This window comes from Xyrauchen texanus, chromosome 13 (assembly GCF_025860055.1).
Source record: "Xyrauchen texanus isolate HMW12.3.18 chromosome 13, RBS_HiC_50CHRs, whole genome shotgun sequence".
Classification (NCBI taxonomy): Eukaryota; Metazoa; Chordata; class Actinopteri; order Cypriniformes; family Catostomidae; genus Xyrauchen; species Xyrauchen texanus.
Genome location: NC_068288.1, coordinates 35,498,512 through 35,519,870, shown reverse-complemented (window position 1 = coordinate 35,519,870; position 21,359 = coordinate 35,498,512). Strand labels below are relative to the sequence as shown.

Here is a 21,359-nt window from a genome sequence, read left to right as displayed (position 1 = left end):
TGTCGCCCCGCCTCTTAGGTCTGTCCATCAGCCAGGCTCATGACGGGAGTGGGTAGGAGAGAGAAGCGCATAGTTAGATGAGCCTTGTTTGGGCAATGGGGGGAATTTTATGTTTATTATTATTTTCAATTAATGCCTCTCCGAGGCTTGATGCCATACCCACTGTGTCCATCTCTTGCTCACCATGCCACAATATGTAAAACATGATCATTTTCCATCCACATTCTGATCCACTGTCAGAAATTCTCTGTTTTGGTGCTGATTTCCCTTTAAGACATGCCAGTAAATGCCCACTGTTATGATTGGCTTTCTGCTATTGATTGACCTGCTCTCTCCTTGTCATCTAGCTGGTACTGGGCAGGGCTACAGAAGTAAATGGTAAAGTAGGCGTTGATGTGTTTTTTTTGAGGCGGTCAGATGCAAATGTCTACTACAGTGTGACATCACAATGTAGAGGAAGTAGAGAACGAGTCATTTTGGCAGCTTGGTTTCAAAAAATGCTTTTTGTTCAGTGAGGAGGAAGTTTTAAGTTCTGAAGCGTACAGTATGTTTTTATAGTACAATGACCTCAGGCATCGCTGCAGTGGTGTGGGGTGTAAAGACTGTGTTTGAATGTATAGTGTTGTCCTAGCGACCACTGTTCAAATCCACGTTTTGTCCCACTCTTTTTCCCATCCGATTTCCTGCTTCCACTCTTAATACTTCCTAAAATAATACATAAAAATAAACACCACACATGCTGTATCTGACACTATTTGCACCAGGGTTGGGGTCCATAGAATATCTGCCACTATTTGCACTGGTGTGTAAAAAGCATATACCATTATTTGGTAGCATCTGCCTTAAAACAGTGTGTCGTGTCAAATCTGCCAATCGGATTGCTGCTAACTAGATCGTTTGTGTGCAATATGCATCATCGCTGGACACTGAACAGGCTGTGGGTGTGCCTTCTGAGGCAGAGATGTTGACCTATGTTTGTTTTAATAATTATGTCTCTGATGTAATGGTGAGTGTGATTATTACGTTGATGGTTATTATCATCCTATACATGGTTTTTATTGTTTGAGTTTCTGTATTTATGTCTGTTCCTTTGTGCAGCGGTTTACTCCAGCAAAACACTCAGCTCACTGTGCCTATTTTGGACGCTTTGTCCAGCCTGAATCTGAGCTCTGCATTACTGTCAGAGGTACCTGACTTGCAAGCACACATTCATGCAGTACTGTGCAAAAGATTTATGCATTTGATTTACACTCATTATGCAACAAAAGGTTGAAAACACAACAAAAATGAATGCCATGCTCTTACATTTGACAAAAATTGAGTACTGAACATGCCTCTCCCCACCCCATCTCTCTCTGTCAGGTGCGTGAGGCAGTTATGGGAACTCTGTCTGCCGTGCAGTTAGAGGATCTTCCTGTTGTAGTGAAGTTCATCTTGCACTCCATCTCTGCATCTGATGTTAATGAGGTTAGGTCCATTGACTTCCGACCTTACACAGATATGAAACAGAGTACTAAACAGTGTCTGTGCTGATACTGTAGAAAACAGTTTTGAATCAAATTTCTAATGCAACGGGGGCAGTAATTATTTTTTTTTTGTCCTGTTGGTGATGCTCAGGTGGTATGTGATTTGCGTAAAAAGCTGGAGTTGGAGCAGTGTGTTTTGCCAGCAGTGCTGCAGGCCTCTCAGAGTCGTATGAACAGTAAAAAAGCAGGAAGGTAGGAATTTTTCTGTTTAAATTTTTTATTTTCTTTTTAATTCCCATTTTTTTAGACTATTCAAACCTTTATCTTAAAGGGTTTTTAGGTTTTGTGCTCCTTATACACTTTTGTCCAAACACGTATGAATTTCTTCTTTGGGACACTAAATGAGAAGTTTTGAAGACTGTCCATGCTGTTCTTTTCCTTACAAAATGGGGGGCTGTCAAGCTCCAAAACTGAAAAGAACCCCCCAAAAAAAGTACCAAAAAAACTGTCCATGAGGCTCAAAGAAATGTTAGGCAGAAAGAATGCTAGTCTCAGTCATAATTTCGTTATATAGAAAAAAACTAAATAAAGTGAAAGCGAATGGTGAAATGGAGGCCAACTTTCTGCTTTAAGGGATAGTTCACCCAAAAATGAAATTTCTCTCATGATTTACTCACCCTCCTGGCATTCCATATGTGTATGGCTTTCTTTCCTCTGCAGAACAGAAGTAAAGATTTTTAGAAGAATATCTCATCTTTGTAGTTCCATACAATGCAAGTAATTGGGTGCCAAAATTCCCATCCCACATGACTCCACCTGCCGACGTGTCCTTGGGCAAGACACTGAACCCCAAGTTACTCGCAATGGCAGCTCTGCCGTCATTGGTGTGTGAATGGGACGCAGTGTATAGTGCTTTGAATACTGTTAAGGTTAAAAAGGCACTATATAAGCGCAGACCATTTAACCACCAGAGACGACTGGAGTACTTTTATGTTGCCCTTTTTGGATTTTGGACTCTCAATTTTGGCACCCATTCAATTGCATTGTATCGAACTACAGAGCTGAAATATGCTTCGTTTGTGTTCTGCAGAAGAAAGAATGGCATACACATCTGGAATGACATGAGGGTGAGTAAATAATTTTCATTTTGGGTGAACTATCCCTTTAGTATATCCTTTTGTGTTCTAAAGAGAAGACAGAAAATCATACAGGTATGGAACAACTTGAAGGTGCGTGAAGACAGACAGAATTTAGATTTTTGGTTCAACAGTTATTATTATTATGAATATATTTGAATTATTATTATACATTTTCTTAAATCAAATGTCTCCAGTTCTGACATGCCAGACATGTGTTTTCCTTTATTATAAATCATGTCTGTTTTGTGCAGGTCATCCAGTGTCCCATCATGCAGCAGTGGTCAGGACAGCGTGACTCTGATTCTGGAAGTCATAAAGTCGGCTATCCGCTTTCAGAAGGCCATCACAGAGGCCTGGCTGAAGGTAAACTGAGAGTTTATATCAACTTTACTGGTTTTAATGTCTTCAAACACTGGGTAACATACTTTAATTTAAATTATTTGATTGTTGTCGATATTTTTTAATTTTATTTGCAGGCCATAGAGAATGTTGATGAGTCAGAGGACCACAAGGTGTGATTGATTTTTCATTTAAGTGTTTTTAATTATGTACTTGCATGCTTTGTATGCTTGAGATATTTTTACACCAAATGTAAGGATAAATGCTACATGTTGTGTCTCCCAGGTGGTTGATCTGTTAGTGCTGTTCATCCTTCACTCCACTAATGCAAACCACAGCCGACGTGGGGCCGAAAGAGTGTTTAAGGTCAAAGTTCGCAAAGGTCTTATTCAGGAAACCCTCCTGCAGAAGGCCTTCAAAGGTCATGCTCAGGTCAGTGCTGCCCAACTTTCATTAACATGCTTTAAGAAAATGTAAATGTGCCTCAAACTATAAGTTATAGAATGCTGTGGGTCGACCTTTTTGCCCATCCATATCTAGAGTGTCCTGAAGTGTGACTAGTGAGAAACCTATCGATCAAGCTGATTTTGAGCTATTTTGAGACTAGGGTTGTCACAATATAAAAATGTCAGTATTCGGTATCAATACCTGTGAAAGTTAATGGTTTTCGATACCACAGCAAAAACCAAATAGCTAATGAACTATTTATTTAATTCTTTATTTATTCAGATGAATAATAATAAAAGTATTAACAAATCAAAAATAAAATTTTTTTTTTTGTATAACTATTGTGAAAATTGTGTGAATATATCATGTGTAGTCTTACTGTGTTACAGGTGATGCGGGGTTATTTCTCATCAATTCTGGCTCTAGCTCAGGGACTCTTGCGTTCTCCAGACTGCTGTGTGGTGCCTTTCGGAGGTCACATGTACAAACAGGCCTTCACTGCCTTTGACTCCTACTGTCAGCAGGTAAAATACACTAACACACTTTGATTCTGCACTGTAGATCTAAAGACTCTAACATTCAAGTCTTTCATAAAATTAACAGTTACACTAAAATACTGTATATTTATGAATATATTTATTTTGGCATGTTGTTAAAGCAACATGTGTAATATTTTGCTTTATGAAGCATGCACTTGTTAAATTAACAAAATTGTATAATCTCTTGTCATCTTCTCACCTCTCATGTCGCTCAAATCTGATGTTTTTTTCTTATAGAACACAAATGAAACATCTGTAAGCTGTCAATTAAAAAAAGTAACATAAGAGTTGTCCATTCGACAAACACTGTATATTACAAATCTTCTAAAGCCAAACAAAGATGTTTCACTATTTCGTGTGTGAAATTATACTGCATGCAGACAACTTTTGTGCTACTTTTGTTCATTTTGGAGCTTTAAAGCCATAGTAACCATCCAGTTATTGTTGTGAACAGAGCAGCCAGGACATTCTGCTTTTAATGGGAAAAAAAGAAGATATCTGAAAATATTTCATAATGTATGATTGTCCCTTTTAAATATTTATAATTTAAACATTTACAATTACACATTATATAAAATTACTACATTTTGTAACCTGTTTGTTTATATGCACTTTTTATATTGAGTTAACATTGATAGGTGTAATAAGCACTAAACTGGTACTATATCTTTAAGAGAAAGTTTTACGTGAGCTTCCACAAGCAAGTGGTTACTGTTGAATGAGCGCATTGCACATTAATAAGATGAAAGTTAAAGTTGTTTGTACCTCATTTGTGCAGTGTGTGATTAAAATTAAAATAGATATGTATTTTTTACTTTTAGATCTACAACTGACTTTAAATAACAGAACAGATATTAAGATAAATTAAATGAATGTGCCTTGATCTCATCTTTTGACACACAATACACAGAACTAGCCAAAAGGAAACTTTTGCTTGCATAATGTGTTGACTTGCTTGTAAAAATTTCTCAAATTCAGATCCACATGCTCCCAAGTTTTGCAACACATTTACCTTCTAAGAGATGTCCAACATTAAGACTGTTGTGAAAACAATAATTTACATCAGAGTACGCACTAACGAGACGCAACGTGTAGTAAAAAATTAGACTGAATTCAGCTTCTTAATTGCCAACAACTTAGTCAGTAAAAGGATCACAATGCTCAAGGTCTTCTCCACCACATGACTCAAAAGTCTCATGCAAGTGATTTACTTCCATTGTAGAGGGTTGATTGTATTTTTGGGGGGAACTATCCTTTTAAGTTAATAGTTCTAATACTTTAACTCAAAGAGGTCCAATTAATGTCCTGTATGTATGTGTGTGTTGTACAGGAGGTGGTGGGCTCTCTAGTCACACACGCATGCAGTGGTGTGAGTGGGGAGGTGGATGTGGCTCTGGATCTTCTCTGTGAGCTGGTGTCTCAGAGACCTACAGAGATGAGCCAGTTCGTTGCTTTTTTGAAGGTATGACGGACCTGTATAACGCCTACCAGTTTTGTGACTATTTATTCAGTTTATTACAGGGTTCCCACAGTGTTGGAAAACTTGGAATCAGGGTTATCAGAATATCAGGGATTTTTCAGATTCTGTTTTCATGTCTGAAAAATCCGAACAATCAGGGAAAGGTATATATAGTGAATGTATGCTCTGCTATAAAATATTTAATTGACTAGATATTGCTTTTGGGTAGACTAGTGATGTCCTATTTGTGGGCAAATCATATATATATATGTTTTTCTTTCTTTTTCCAAGGAGTCTGTCAGACAGAGCAAACCAGCCAGAATTTATGTTTTTTTTTTTTTTTTATCCTTATCTATTAATCTGAAACAATTGTAAAGGTAATGTAATGGAATTTCTTTAGTCAAAAATTGTTGGAACCCTGTTACTAAGATTTTTATAGTAATTAAAGCAGTGGGACAACATGAGGTTTAGTAATTGAGTGGGGGGTGGCTACGTTCTTGCGTTATATACTGTAACCCATGAGCTGGTGTGTTTTGGGGATTTGTGACAGGGTATTCTGGACTACATGGATAACCTGAGCTCACAGCAGATCAGACGACTATTCCACCTGCTCAGCCGCCTGGCGTTCGGACAAGAGCAGCAGGGAGGGCACATCCAGGTGAGAGACCATTGCAGCTTAATGGTGAATTGTGTCATTTTTTGGATGTTAAAATACTTTCAGTTTACTGTGCAGAAATCAAAAGTTTTTTGAACTTTTGCATCCTTCATTGTCTTTTCTCTTTGTTGATAATTTGCCTGGCTGATTCTGTTTCTCAGTTATTTAACAATTGTTTTTATTCCTCTGTTCCCTTTTTCCTAACTGGTTCTCTCTCTCTCTCTCTGTCTGTCTCCAGGATGACATGCACATCGTCATCCGTAAGCAGCTGTCCAGCACGGTGCCCAAGTACAAGCGCATTGGTATTATTGGTGCAGTTATGATGGTGGGCAGTATGGGGGCCTGCAGGTACAAGCTTCACTGATGCTTTCAAAGCATTGCCTTATACAGTGCAGCTGTTAATCTTGTGGTCTTTCATCTTCTGTTGCTGTTTATGTAGAAATAAGCCTGACGGCTCTCAAGGTGGCACGCTGCCTAAAGAGACACACAGACAGGTGAGCAAGATGATCTGGTGTTGTGTGTTTACACTATATTATCATTTGTTTTATCTTTGTTTTGGCATTTACTTTAATACAGGGTTTGTACAAGGTACTTTAATTTGGCTTTTTTTTTTTATTGAAGTCCTGGAAAACCCTTGAAAATTGCAATTTTTACCAAGAGGCGATTAAAAAGTTCTTGAATTATAGAAAATCGTAAAATATGATGCTTAAATCATTTAATAAATGTAAAGATTTTTTCTTCTTCTGAAAAACACGACAACAGACCACTAGACCACTGCTGAAGCAGGCACTTGCTACTTTTCGCTGCGTGTTCAGAATAGGCCAATCACAATCAATTGTTACTGGAGGATTTAAAAATATATATTTTATAGGTAATGCTGTGGTGGATTTAACAAGGATTAATTCTTGCAACTATAAGTTTTCATAAAAAATTACTCTCCTGAGGGAAAAAATTATATGAGATGTAAAATGTTTTGAATGATCTGTATGCAGATCAATGGAGGATTTAGTTTTGTGGGCTCTCTAGAGTCCCCTTGTTTAAAGAAAGCTTTGTGTCTCACAAAAAAGGTTATTTCTGACAACATTTGGATCAATATCAAAATATGAATATCCCTTGAATTTTTTAGTCATGAAAATGCTTTCAATTTTTTTTAAATAATTTTATAACCTAACCTATAATTATATGAAATGGCTTGAATCTGTTTTGAAAATTTTTTAGAAAATATATTTGAAATTGTTAATTACCCCAAAAAAAATTATTGTTCCCTTCATCCGATACACCACGTCTATTACATGTGATGTTATTTATGTACGCATTTTGTACTTATTTTTAATAAAAGAATTGGAGCAAGGCCAAACATGTGTGCAAAAAAGCTAAACAAAATTATTATTAATAATTAAAAAATCCCTTGATTTCATGACGTTGTTGTTATTAATGTTAAACCTTTTTTTATGTTTGAAAAAATTTTTTATACAAAAAGTACTGAATTAAAAACATTTTTAAGGTCAAAGTTCAGAGGCTGCTTAAATATGCATGTAAGGATTTTTCCCAGCATGTTAAAAAGTTATGAATTCCCATTTGAACTAATATCTTCACACAAAAATATTTGGTGTTGTACCCCATTTAACCCTCATTAGTGTTAACTTGGTGTTAACTTGCTTCATTCGTAAAACAAAATTAAATTATAAAAGAACAACAGCCAAGTTGTCCTTTTATGAATACAAATTTATGTCAACATGTTACAAAATATTTTCCATCAGCGTTTATATGCAAAAACTGAATGGAAAATTTTTATATTTAGTAAGTTGGAAAGTCAAAAACTTTTTAGAATGACCCATTTGCAATTTCGGTTCCTCACAGAACTAAATCTGTTGTGTGACTTCAGAAAACATGCAACATAGCACACGAGTCATATGGCCTACTGTTTACGGACCCAGTTATTCACTTTTGTTGGAAAGCGAAGTGCGTTTTAAAGGAGCACAATAATAACTGCACATCAGTTTCGTCATGAATGAACCAAGAATTGTTACTGAGAATATGTGGTTAAAGATGCTCATTGAGATATATTATACTTGTAATAAGTGGTGATTTATAAAAAAAGAATAACTTGATTAATAACGTATTTTTATTTAAAATTAACATATAATTTGTTTTAATGACATCTCGAGCAAAGTCCTTGAAAACAAACAAAAATGTGCTTGAAGCATCTGTATGAATCCTGTTATATAAGATTAGTGTGTGTGTGTGTGTGTGTGTGTGTGTGTGTGTGTGTGTGTGTGTGTGTGTGTGTGTGTGTGTGTGTGTGTGTGTGTGTGTGTGTGTGTGTGTGTGTGTGTGTGTGTGTGTGTGTGTGTGTGTGTGTGATAGGTGATGGCTCTGTTGGAGCTGGTACGTTCATGCAGTGAGAGTTCTCCAGAAGCTGCTGCTCTCTGTTATGATGAGCTGGCCAACCTGATGCAGACCTGCAAACTGGACCCTCTTGTGCAGGTGTGTGTGTGACCACACTTTTCCCTTTAATGCATAACTCGAGTCTTTAGTTACCCGGGACCTCATTCCACCTCCTGTACTGTACCTCATCCAATTTTTGTATTTATGAACACACCTCTTTACTATTTATAGATCAATTTGTGATAGATATATGTCCGGGCCGCTAAAGACCCAAGGTATGTAATAGTTTTTGGTGAGCCCTCTTCTGCCTCAAGAGTGTAATGCATTTTAATTATCTTAATATGTATTATATATATATATATTTAAAGAAGACTATGTATAATTATTTCATTATTATATATTGAATTATTGTTATAATATTGTTATATTTCTCAGCAATTATTTGTATATGCGATTAAATGTGATTTAATTGCGATTTAATTATTATAAAACAATAATAAAGAGCCATGCACAACAAAAGAGAGCCCATTTTAAAAATACAGTGAGCTTTTCAAAAATTGCTATAGTCTGTTAGATCCCTGTGTCATTCTCAGGCTTGGATCGGGAAGAGTGTGTTAGAAGATTTCCAAGAAGACTTTGTTGTTGACCTTGGACCTCAGATATCAGGGTGAGTGACACATTCAGGGGTCATAAATGGCTCATGTATGACCATATAATCATTATGGCCTTTTTGATCAAGAGGACTAGTGAATCATATTTGCATTTTATATCGGTAAATGCTATTATTTGTCAGTTATTTATCTGCTGCTTCAGGCACAGATTTTATTTAATTGGTGTGCTTTGATCAAACCTTAATATTTTATATATATATATATATATATGTAATTGCATTAGTACTGTGTAAAACAAATTAGCAACATGTACTTAATGTATAAATGTTAACAATTTTATCACTAAATAATGAATTACAGTAGCTTGAAAATTGTGTTACATGTACACTTTGATGTTCAGTGTTTCTTTTTTAGTAGTTTGTTGTGTCCTGACCTCCTTCTTACCCTTTTCCTGTATGTGTATTTCCAGTTTGTTTTTGTTTCCTGCCTCTGTGATGTACAATCTGGATGAGGAGGAGAGTCAGGGAGGAATTGCTATCAATCTTCTTCCTCTAATGGCTCAAGACCAGCAACACAAAACAGACACACCCCAACCAGCTGGAGTCAAGAGAGAGAGGTCAGACCAGCCCTAGGACTGATGCTAACACATAAACACACACTTACCCAGCTATAAAAATAATTATAATTTATGACTTTTAGCTATGAATAATTTTTAACTTTTGAGCCTCCTGAAAGTCCCCAAAGGAAGTTTTTGTCAAATTCACTCGCTTCTGGGTAGGGCTGGGTATCGTTCAAAAATGTTAGATACCAATATCTATTTGATACTGGTTCTTAAACGGGGAAAAAATAAACTCCGCAGGAAAACGACAAACACTAGTATTACCGCTGGTTGGACGCTAGGTGATACTATGGGATAATTTTCGGTGAACATGGTTAAGGTTAAGCTTACACAATAAAGCAAGACACCTTTGATTTCAAACTTTGAACTTTATTTTTTTTATTTATTTATAAACAAATGAAACTGGAAAAAAACAAGTGCATTTATAATGTGGTGTTCAACTTTTTGAAAAATGGCTTTACATCAGTTGTGTACATCTCTCTGGCAAAGAAGCTTCATCCGTGCTTTCTCTACCTGTCGGGTATTTCGTTATCCAGGAAAATATATCCCTCTTTCACGATATATATATCCATATATATATATATCCAATTACATCGGAATCCTCGGGGCTGAGGGATTAGTGAATATTCTTGCTTTATTGATTGAAAATTACATTTAAAAATGAAAAACTATGGGCAAATTATTTGTAATATTAATTTGATAATAGTTTAATAATAATAATAATAATAATAATAATAATAATAATTTAATAGATTAATGGGAAAATGAGCCAAATATCATCATGACTATTGGCGATCACTCTGACCATCATTGATCCCGAGATAATTGTCTGTTTGCTCAACCCGAATGTGCAGTTCTCTCTATAAATTAACAAAATTGTTTTTCTGAAACATTCAGAATCATTACCACTTTTCCCGGTGTCGCTGCGGCTCTCTTGCGTACACTTGTAAAAATTACGGTTTAGTATTTCTCTGTAATGTAGAACAGTACTGTTACAGTACAGTAATGTTAGTAATAACATTCTGTCTTAGTCCTGGAACTCAAACAATTTTCTGATACTAGTGTTTTTCCTTGATGCCTAAATACAGCCAATCACCAGCACTTTTAGATTTGGGCACATCTACCAAGCTACATGCTTATCACTGATGTAGACGAGATAAATTCCTTAGGTATCAAAATTTGGTACCGAATGACAACACATTTTTTGATACTCAATTTTTTTAGAGGCCATTCGGTCGGTGCCTGAAATGTATCAAACTCGATACCCAGCCCAACTTCTGGGGACAATTTTGTCCCCAAAGTATTGCTATGGAAACCCACGTTATTGTGGGTGGTTTTAAGTAAATATTGTGTAAAATAAAATGAGCATTTATTCTACATTTACATTTATGCATTTGGCAGACGCTTTTATCCAAAGCGACTTACAGAGCCCTTATTACAGTGACAATCCCCCTGGAGCAACCTTGGAGTTAAGTGCCTTGCTCAAGGACACAATGGTGGTGGCTGTGGGGTTCGAACCATTGTCCTTCTGATTACCAGATTACCAGTTATGTGCTTAGACCACTACACCACCAATTTGGAATGCCCAATTCCCACTACTTAGTAGGTCCTCATGGTGGCGCGGTTACTCACCTCAGTCCGGGTGGCGGAGGACAAGTCTCAGTTGCCTCCGCTTCTGAGACAGTCAATCCGCGCATCTTATCACGTGTCTCTCTTTGCATGACACCGCAGAGACTCACAGCACTGGAGGCTAATGCTACTCTACGCGATCCACGCACAACTTACCACGTGCCCCATTAAGAGCAAGAACCACTAATTGCGACCACGAGGAGGTTACCCCGTGTGGCTCTACCCTCTCTAGCAACCAGGCCAATTTGGTTGCTTGGGAGACCTTGCTGGAGTCACTTGTCACGCCCTGGAATCGAACTCATGACTCCAGAGGTGGTAGCCAGCGTCAATAATAGTTAAATCACACCTTTTTAATTATAGTTTCTGTTAATTTATAGACTATTGACAATAGTTGAAACTGTAGTTCTGGGTGCCAAATCATGTAAAGAGATTTGTGTAAGAGTGACAATATTAATGACTCCCCTAACACCCTTTCATTCACAGGCATGTGTCTCCTCTGTGTCTGTCCCCATTTTTCCGTCTGCTGAGGTTGTGCGAAGAAGTGCAGCATCAGGGAGAGCTGGAAGAGATTGATGCTCTGTTAGGTCAGATCTGACTCTTTTGTGAAACGAGTAATTGCATCATGTTTTATTTGAGCTTGACCAGCTTTATATGTACACATTGTAAACAATTAGTACTTTTAACCTTACAGATTTTACCAACATCACTGTTTCATATGTCTCTTTACTGTTGCTCCCTGGAGGGTTTTGGTCTCACTACACTCAAATACTCTTGAAATGGGCACTTTTAATTGTAGAATAGATATTTTAATATAAAACACTATTAAAAAATCTAACACAAATAATATTTGTATTTATATGAATTAAATTGGCATTATATCACACCTAGCAGAAGCTTATCAGCCAAATTACCTAAGCAAAAATTAGAAGACTTGTCATGGTTTGATGCCTCTGTTTTTTTTATCATGATGAGGATAATGTTGAAATCAGTGTTTTAAGAGGCATGCATTATATTCAAGGATCTCAAGAGTGCAAGTTGCTCAGAGACAAATCCCTCTTTGTTATGTTCCACTGAGAGTGAGTTTTATCATGAGTTTTATCATGAGTTTTGTGTGCTGTTTCAGGATGTTCTCTGGTTCTAACTGATATGGAGGTGGTGGAAAAGGTGGAGAGTTTGTCTAAGACTGAGAGGGAGTTCCTCTGTTCAATGCTCTTTCACACCATCAACTGGTTCAGAGAGGTAAATGCACCCTTCACATAGTACTGAATTCTGAATTTGGAATTTACTTAATATCTTTTTCCCAAAATTAAATTTCTGTCATTATCTACATAAACCTTATGTTGAAACCGGAATGACTTGTGTTTTCTTTCATGGAACACAAAAAGAGACGTTAAGCCATGTGTCCTAACCGATAAGATTTATATACAATGTAACTGAGGCTGTGAAGCTCAGAAAATATCAAAAAGCACCATAAAAGTAGTTCATATGACTTGTGCGCTACATTTCAAATATACAGAAGTCGTACAATAGCCAAGTGTGAGGAAAAGACCAACATTTATTTTTAACTACCGTAATTTCCGGACTATTGAGCGCACCTGAATATAAGCCGCACCCACTGATTTTTAAATAAAATATTATTTTGAACATAAATAAGCCGCACCTGTCTATAAGCCGCAGGTGCCTACCGGTACATTGAAACAAATTAACTTTACTCAGGCTTTAACGAAACACGGTGTGGCAGCGGGGCGTGGTCAAGCGCCGTCCGGAGAGAAAAGCGGTAAAGGCGCTTACACCTGAGCTAAATTATGTCTAACACCGGTGTCTAATTTCAGTAAGCATGGGGAGAGCGGCATAAAAAGGCAGCAGCCACAGAGCTGAGAGAGCGACACACGCCAGTCTAGTGTTGGCGATAGAAGAATTGAGAAACTTTATAAAATTGATTAAACATTGCTGTGGCCATTAAAAGCCTTACCTGGAACGCCAAGTGCCCTGCTGAAAACTGTCACACTGGTGCCCGTGGTGACAGTTTTCCCAAGAAGGACACGTGAAGCAGGGCACTTGAAATTAGACACCGGTGTTAGACATAATTTAGCGCAGGTGTAAGCTCTTACAGATTTTCTCTCCGGACGGGCGCTTGACCACGCCCCCGCTGCCACACACGGCTTGTAATAAAACATTTGCAGTAAACAGTAGCCTACCAAGTCATTGGTCACTATCTTCCTCGTCCTGTGCACTGAAACCACTGAAGTCATCTCCTTCGGTGTCGGAGTTGAATAGCCTCAGATTTAGTTGTCTTTTTGCACTGAGTCAATTCCTCACGCTGCTGTGTCCAACGTCTTATCATCGACTCATTAAGACCAAGCTCCTGTGCAGCAGCTCTGTTTCCTTTTCAACAGCCAGATCAATCGCCTTCAACTTGAAAGCAGCATCATATGCGTTTCTCCATGTCTTTGCCATGGTGAGGGTGACAAAATGACTACCGTAGGCCTAATCAGAATGATGGGAAGTTTGAGCCGCTCGATTTAATCTAAACTGTAAACAAAAAAGTTGTTTTGACCTTAACCCGCTCGGCAATTTCATTGGTCTAATGAAAGCTTCACGGCGCAAAAAACTGAGCACGCCACAGAAATTTTTTTTTTTTTTTTTTTTTAGAAAATTTGAAAGCGGGAAAAATCCATATATTAGCCGCGTCATTGTATAAGCCGCGAGGTTCAAGGCGTGGGAAAAAAGTTGCGGCTTATAGTCCGGAAATTACGGTAATCCTTAAAAATATTTAAAACATTTTGTATAGTGTTCATTTTCATACAGTGTATGTATAATATAAATATTTATACGCTACCGGTCAGAAGTTTAGAAACACTTGACTGAAATGTTTCTCATGATCTTAAAAATATTTTGATCTGAAGGCATATGCTTAAATGTTTGAAATTAGTTTTGTAGACAAAAATATAACCGTGCCACCATATTAATTTATTTCATTATAAAAGTTTAATAAAAATTTTAAAAAAGGTTTTGAAATTGATGACTTAGACCAAATAATTAAGCAGCTAATAAGTGCCCAACATAGATGGGAACTCCTTCAATACTGTTTTAAAAGCATCCCAAGGTGATACCTCAAGAAGTCGGTTGAGAAAATGTCAAGAGTACATGTCTGCAAATTATGGGCAAAGGGTGATTACTTTGAAGATGCTAAAATATAGCACAGTTTTGATTTATTTTGGATTTTGTTTAGTCACAACATAATTCCCATAGTTCCATTTATGTTAATCCATAGTTTTGATGACTTTACTATTATAAAAAAAAAAAAAAAGATTTATAATAAAGAATTAGTAAGTCTTTCAAAACATTTGACCGATAGTGTATACATAATTTAATTATGTATGTTGTGTATTTATTTGTATAATTGCAGGTGGTGAATGCATTTTGCAGGCAGAAAGATCCTGAGATGAAAATGAAGGTTGTAACTCGCATTCAAAACATAACTTTCCTTCAGAGTTTACTGCAGACATGCTTGACAGGTAACAGAGACAGTTTATACACTGTTGAAAGAAATATTTCAAATCTTTGCGGATTTCTCCGCAATGTTTTTGCATTTTAGGTAAAAAATAGTTGCTCTATGTGAAACCTTAGGTTTACTGCTAAGAGTGCTGAACTCAGTTGAACTTGTTTTCTCTGTGATGGTTTACAGTTTTATTTTATTTTTTTTAGCAACACCAGGCTACATTCCTCCTCAGGCTAACTTTGATGGAGAGAGCGCTGAGGGGATGATACCCTCCTCTTCCATTGCTCCACCAAAGAAAGCAAAGAAAGGTTCACCTGCTGAAGAGATGACCAAAATTTACTATCTATTGTATGTATTGTGTTTCAGAAATGGTCAGTATTTCACTGTATGTCTTGTGTGTGTTAAGAGTCAACTGGGAAGAAAAGGAAGGCCTCGGCGAGTAAAAACTCTTCAGCGGACAAGTCACAGCTGGATGGGGCCACAGAGGCAGAGGAGTCCCAACAGGTAAAACAGTGATCCTGTACCTTTACATGCATGCATTGACATGAGCACCTGGTAAATTACACGTCATCCTGGACGAAGTGGAGAATATACACTCACTGAGCACTTTATTAGGAACACTACGGTCCTAATAAAGTGCCCAATGTGGTCTTCTGCTGTCATAGTCCATCTGCCTCAAGGTTTGACTTGTTGTGCATTCTGAGATGCTATTCTGCTTAATACAATTGTACAGAGGGGTTATCTGAGTTACCGTAGCCTTTCTGTCAGCTCAAACCAGTCTGGCCATTCTCCGTTGACCTCTCTCATCAACAAGACATTTCTGTCTGCAGAACTGCATCTCACTGGATGTTTTTTGTTTTTGGCACCATTCAGAGTAAACTCTAGAGACTGTTGTGCGTGATAATCTCTGGAGATCAGCAATTACAGAAATACTCAAACCAGCCCACCTTTCACCAACAATCATTCCATGGTTGATATTACTGTGATTACAAAAACAATGTAATCTTTGCAAAAAATGCAAAGTTTGATCCGAATGGTGTACACTGACATGAGATGACTGACTGTACTCCTAATAGTTTTCTATAAAAAGTGTTTTATTCTACATAGTGCGGGTCACTCCCTTCAATGTGTTTTGCCATTTTGAAAACACATAACTCACGGCCTTTCACTAAACATCGAAGAAGAGTATCCTCACTCTAATTGGCTTCCGTCTGTGTAGATAGATACTCTTGGTTATGCTTAGAACATTGTTGTTTGGTCGAAGAGCGAAAAGAATACAAATGAGCTTTCTTGCCAAGTATGCTTACACAAGGAATTTGTCATGGTGACCGAACACAATAGAACATGCTTATTTATCATGCTTTAGCAGTGGAGACAATGAGAGATCCAGTAGCTGTACTGCCGAAGAAGCAAAAAAAGGTCTGAAGCAACTTGCTTCAAAAAATATATACAGAAAGACTGGCAAAGGCAAAAACCTAGAGTAAACATCGGTAATGGTTAGGCATCTATGTCTTCATTCGTTTAGTGCAAAGTAGCTTTGTACAGCGATTTGTTGTGGATTTTGTGTAAATCATGATGTTGGTTGCTTGGAAAACGAGTTCTTCAAAAACCGTATTCATGGTCATTTGATCATCAAAAACTAATCTTCCCTTTACCATAATATTCGGTATCACTAGATAATTGAGTTTTTTTTTAAGCTAAGCAGTTCTCTAATAAAGGTAATAACTGTCTTTAGAAATAACGTGAAATGTAGACAGTCACCAAAGATTATTGTTATGAGGGACAATAATAATCTGTCCTTAACTGTAGAAAACTGTTGGCTTGAATTCTGAAGGCTGTTTTAGGCAAAGCAATTATATTATAGTAGTAATAAATAACTTTAGAAAATTACCTCAAACTCCAACATTTTCCAGATGCAATTGATATTCCAAAGCTGACTGGGGGCAGCAGAGACGATCATGCTGATCCATATCGCAAGATGACAGTATAGCGTCTAACACCACTGTAACATCGGTATTTGACGAACACTGAATGCACGTTTAACTATAATGAGATTTTACTGTGGTTACCCCTCAACTTTGATCAGTTGAAAGCAGTACTATTTTTGGACGTTTGATACAAGTCAAAGTATTGACATTTTGGTATTTTGGCAGGACCATCCGGAGAAAGAAAGTGAGAGGGAGAAAGAGAAGGATGCCAAATCAGGAGTCAGTCTGTCATCCTACTGGCCGTTCTTCAGAGAGCTGGACGTTGAAGCTCTGAGCGTGCTGCAGTGTGGCCTTCTGTCCCGAACACTACTGGACACTGAACTACACAGCAAGGTTAAAACAAAGTGTGCTGTACAGTTCTAAGTACAAGTACATTCTTTTCTTGAAAAAATGTGTGTTATGCTCTGATAGATTGTTGTTTTGTGTGTAGGTCAGAGAAGAAGTGCAGTTGGGCCCTGCCGAGTTGCACTTCCTGCTGGAGGATATGTGGCGAAAAATGGACTTCAGTTTGGCATCTGCTCCCGCCAAGAAAGCTCCATTTCTCAAAGTATGAACACGCACACATCTTAATGTTATTTAACCAAATAGGACATTATTGTGGATGCATGTCCTTGTTGGTACTCATTGATACACCTGTGATGATGACAATTTAATATTTTCTGTGGCATCTCTCTAGAGTAAGACCGACAGAGCGGTGGGCTTTGCTCACCTGCAGCAGAAAAATGCCAAAGAAATCGCCACCTGTTGCATTGAACTGCTGCCCACACTCTGCACACACCTGGAGAACTGCCACAATCACTTTCAGGTACACACACACATTTATATTTACAGTCTTGTAAACATGGTTATTGTTTATGCAGTAGTGCTGGCTGACACATTTGGTTTTACTGCTCTGTTTGATTGTGTATATTCATACACAGACTGTGCTCTCTGAGAATCAGGGTGTTGTTGATGCTCCTGGTGTTGATGTGAAGGAACAGCAGCTCATGTGTTCAGCCTATCAGCTCTTACTGCAAGTGCTACACACCACGTTCAGTTGGTGAGTCACTTTAGCTGTCTCTTTCCATATCTCTCCATTTCAGCTCTGTCTATTTATGGTAAACCTGTTCCAGTAGCCCATAAATCTTAAAAAAAAAAAAAAAAAAAATTCTGTTCAACTTTTCAGGGTTCCCATGGTCATGGAAATCTTGGAAATATCAGTACATTTAAATGAAATTGAATTATAAAATCCAAAATTTCTATATTGAATATCTATAATTTTCCTCTGCCTAAAATGTGTCATCAGCTAGATTTTGCTTTTGTGTAGATTAACACTTCCTCGTAAGTCATAGTGATGTCTAGGTTAGTGAGCAAATCAATCTTTTGAGTCAATGAAAAGGTCAAAATTATTTTTTAAAAAAAATCTGTCTCCAGCAATACCAACAATGTATTAAAGCTTTCAGTATTCTTTTTGCAATTCTGTTTGTAATTACACTTTAGCTTGAAGATTTCCCAAAATCTTGATTTTTCTCTCACCCTGCTGTTCACCTTCAGGGCAGGTTTCTCTGGTCCAGAGCATCGTGCTCTGCTGAAGAATGCCCTGGGGGTACTGGCCAGCCGACTCAAAGAAGAAGAGACTGACCTGACCCTTGATCAGCTCAGCAGGTGAGAGCATCAGTGCACACAACCTGCATGCTGATGGTGCAGAGAATGTGATGTAACCATCTATGGTGTTTTATATGCTTAGGCATGCTTTTCAGTACCTGCAGAACTTCCGGAGCACAGTGCCCAGCCTAAGCACAGCCCTGTGTCTGACCCAGCTGCTCATCGTGCTGTCCCAGTATGGAGGATCAAACCACAGGACCTACAGAGAACAGATCTGTGCGTTTCTACCTCCTATATTCTGTATAGTACTGTTTCCTCTCACCAACACAACATTTGTATTAGTTGTGTTTGACAATATGGGCTTAACCTGTGTATCCTAAACGACATTTCACCCTGTACCTAAATGTTAGCCATAAGCTGATTTGGTAGTTTCTTGTAGTTTTATTTTAAAATATGGGACATATGATAATTTTAAATTCTATAACCCTCTCCAGCATCTCTTGCGAGGCATTTTCTTTGTCAAGAATGGGTTACAGTGAGCGGAGAGAGAGAGCGAGGAAACAAATACAATGACGCTCTTCAAACGCTTCTCAGGTAAAGTACCTTGTGAGTTACACACATAGATGCTTACAACCATTAAAAGGCAGTGCTTTTCCAAAGTACCTTTACATCTTTGGAAAGCTTATGGGCAGGTTTACATAATTTTTATGTAAACATGCGGCAGAAAAGTACATCTTCTATCAACTTGGATGGGGAAGTCAGAAATCTCCAAAACAGTAGGTCAAGATTATGACAAAGAACATATTTCAAATCCACAGTAAAATCTGACAATGACCGTATTATATATTGTGCTTCTTTAGCTCAGATCTTGCTAAAAATGACTCACAGGAAATGTTTGTATCTAAAATGTGATTGGCTCTTTTACCTGTATGGCAGGACTGCCTTTTCCACATTTGTTGATTGTTGGGAGTTCAAATTTCTCCCATTCATTTTAATACCAATGGTCCTTCTCTGGCTAAATAGTATTTCTGGGAAAATTCAGTATAAGCCAAAAAGATTATTGGGGTGATGAGTGTTAACGTCCACAGACTTGTCATTCTGCCCCTAATTTTACGTTCAAAATTGAATTCAATACAATCAGATAACGTAGTATTCAGACAAACCTTACAATAGTAATATCATTATTATATGAATGCATCTTTTAATAACTGACATACTTCATTACATATTTTGAAAGTTTAGTTCAAGTTCATATTCTCAAAATTGGTACTGATCAAAGTTAACCACATTGTTTCACCCATATTAACCAGGTATGTATGTATATAAACACTGATCAGCCACAACATTAAAACCTCCCTAATATTGTATAGGTCCCCCTTGTCCCGCCAAAACATTGCCTACCCACAGCTCAGAATAGCATTCTGAGATGCTACTTCTTACCACAATTGTACAAAGCGCTCATCTGAGCTACCGTAGACTTTATCAGTTCGTACCAGTCTGGCAATTCTCTGTTGACCTCTCTTATCAACAAGGCATTCCATCCACAGAACTGCCCCTCACTGGATGTTTTTTTGTTTTTGGCACCATTCTGAGTAAATTTTAGAGACTGTTGTGTGTGAAAATTCCAGGAGGTCAGCAGTTACAGAAATACGCAAACCAACCCGTCTGGCACCAACAATCATCCATAGGATATCTAATTAGCTAACCATGTGGTAGCAGTGTAGTGCATAAAATTAAGAAAATATGGGTCAGGAGCTTCAGTTCATGTTCACATCAATCATCAGAATGGGGGGAAAAATGTGATCTCAGTGATTTGGACCATGGCATAATCTTTGGTGCCAGATGAGCTGGTTTGAGTATTTCTGTAACTGCTGATCTCCTGGGATTTTCACACACAACAGTCTTTAGAATTTACTGCAAATGGTGCCAAAAACAAAAAACATCCAGTAAGCGGCAGTTCTGTAGATGGAAATGCCTTGTTGATGAGAGAGAGGTCAACAGAGAATGGCAAGACTGGCCAGTAACTCATATAAAGGCTCTGACAATTATGGTGTTATTGATGTTAGAATAATGCTATTCTGAGATGCGGGTTGGCGCTGTCTTGGCGTCACGATAGGGACTTATTAGTCGTGTGTGTGTGTGTGTGTGTGTGTGTGTGTGTGTGTGTGTGTGTGTTTATCACTTTGTGGGGACCAAATGTCCCCATAAGGATAGTAAAACCCGACATTTTTGACCTTGTGGGGACATTTTGTCGGTCCCCATGAGGAAAACAGCTTATAAATCATACTAAATTATGTTTTTTGAAAATGTAAAAATGCAGAAAGTTTTCTGTGAGGTTTAGGGGATAGAATATAAAGTTTGTACAGTATAAAAACCATTGTGTCTATGGAAAGTCCCCATAAAACATGGAAACACTATGTGTGTGTCTGAATTTTTTAAATATTTAAAGATAATTATATATAATTTTTAAATATTTAAAGATAATTATATAATTTTTAAATATTGAATTATTGTTATATGAGTGGCTTTCTCAGCAAATATGTGTGTATATGTAATTAATCATGATGAATTAATCGGGACACCATGTAATTAATTTGATTAAAAATGTTAATTGATTGACAGCCCATATATATACACAGTTTAAGTCAGACGTTTTCATGTATTTATGCTGAAGTCATTTAAAAAACATTTTTAACCACCCACAGATTTCATATTAGCAAACTATGGTTTTGGAAAGTCGTTTAGGGCATCCTTTGTGCATGACATGAGTAATTTTTCCAACAATTGTTTACAGACAGATTTTTAATTGACTATATCACAATTCCAGTTGGTCAAAGTTTACATACACTTAGTTAACGATGCCTTTAAGCAGCTTGGAAAATTCCATAAAATTATGTAAATGTCTGTGCCTCTTTGCTTGACATAATGGGAAAATCAAAAGAAATCAGCCAAGACTTCAGGAAAAAAAAAGTGTGGACCTCCACAAGCCTGGGT

The 21,359-nt window shown here is 37.4% G+C and overlaps 1 protein-coding gene across 2 annotated transcripts in view; it reads left to right on the top strand.

Moving 5' to 3' along the window:
• Nucleotides 1-21,359, top strand: part of LOC127653513 (Fanconi anemia group D2 protein-like) — a 31,958-nt gene that overhangs the window by 6,312 nt on the left and 4,287 nt on the right. For both annotated transcript variants that reach the window (XM_052140201.1, XM_052140202.1), the window contains exons 10-35: nucleotides 1,099-1,186; nucleotides 1,363-1,467; nucleotides 1,618-1,718; nucleotides 2,857-2,968; nucleotides 3,082-3,117; nucleotides 3,230-3,376; nucleotides 3,781-3,915; nucleotides 5,261-5,392; nucleotides 5,940-6,047; nucleotides 6,283-6,392; nucleotides 6,484-6,538; nucleotides 8,412-8,531; nucleotides 9,026-9,099; nucleotides 9,513-9,659; nucleotides 11,775-11,875; nucleotides 12,415-12,530; nucleotides 14,701-14,809; nucleotides 15,000-15,101; nucleotides 15,200-15,297; nucleotides 16,947-17,114; nucleotides 17,212-17,328; nucleotides 17,458-17,586; nucleotides 17,702-17,820; nucleotides 18,315-18,425; nucleotides 18,508-18,641; nucleotides 18,860-18,959. In XM_052140201.1, coding sequence (XP_051996161.1) covers nucleotides 1,099-1,186; nucleotides 1,363-1,467; nucleotides 1,618-1,718; nucleotides 2,857-2,968; nucleotides 3,082-3,117; nucleotides 3,230-3,376; nucleotides 3,781-3,915; nucleotides 5,261-5,392; nucleotides 5,940-6,047; nucleotides 6,283-6,392; nucleotides 6,484-6,538; nucleotides 8,412-8,531; nucleotides 9,026-9,099; nucleotides 9,513-9,659; nucleotides 11,775-11,875; nucleotides 12,415-12,530; nucleotides 14,701-14,809; nucleotides 15,000-15,101; nucleotides 15,200-15,297; nucleotides 16,947-17,114; nucleotides 17,212-17,328; nucleotides 17,458-17,586; nucleotides 17,702-17,820; nucleotides 18,315-18,425; nucleotides 18,508-18,641; nucleotides 18,860-18,959 — 2,874 coding nt within the window. The remainder of the gene's footprint in view (nucleotides 1-1,098; nucleotides 1,187-1,362; nucleotides 1,468-1,617; nucleotides 1,719-2,856; nucleotides 2,969-3,081; nucleotides 3,118-3,229; nucleotides 3,377-3,780; nucleotides 3,916-5,260; nucleotides 5,393-5,939; nucleotides 6,048-6,282; nucleotides 6,393-6,483; nucleotides 6,539-8,411; nucleotides 8,532-9,025; nucleotides 9,100-9,512; nucleotides 9,660-11,774; nucleotides 11,876-12,414; nucleotides 12,531-14,700; nucleotides 14,810-14,999; nucleotides 15,102-15,199; nucleotides 15,298-16,946; nucleotides 17,115-17,211; nucleotides 17,329-17,457; nucleotides 17,587-17,701; nucleotides 17,821-18,314; nucleotides 18,426-18,507; nucleotides 18,642-18,859; nucleotides 18,960-21,359) is intronic.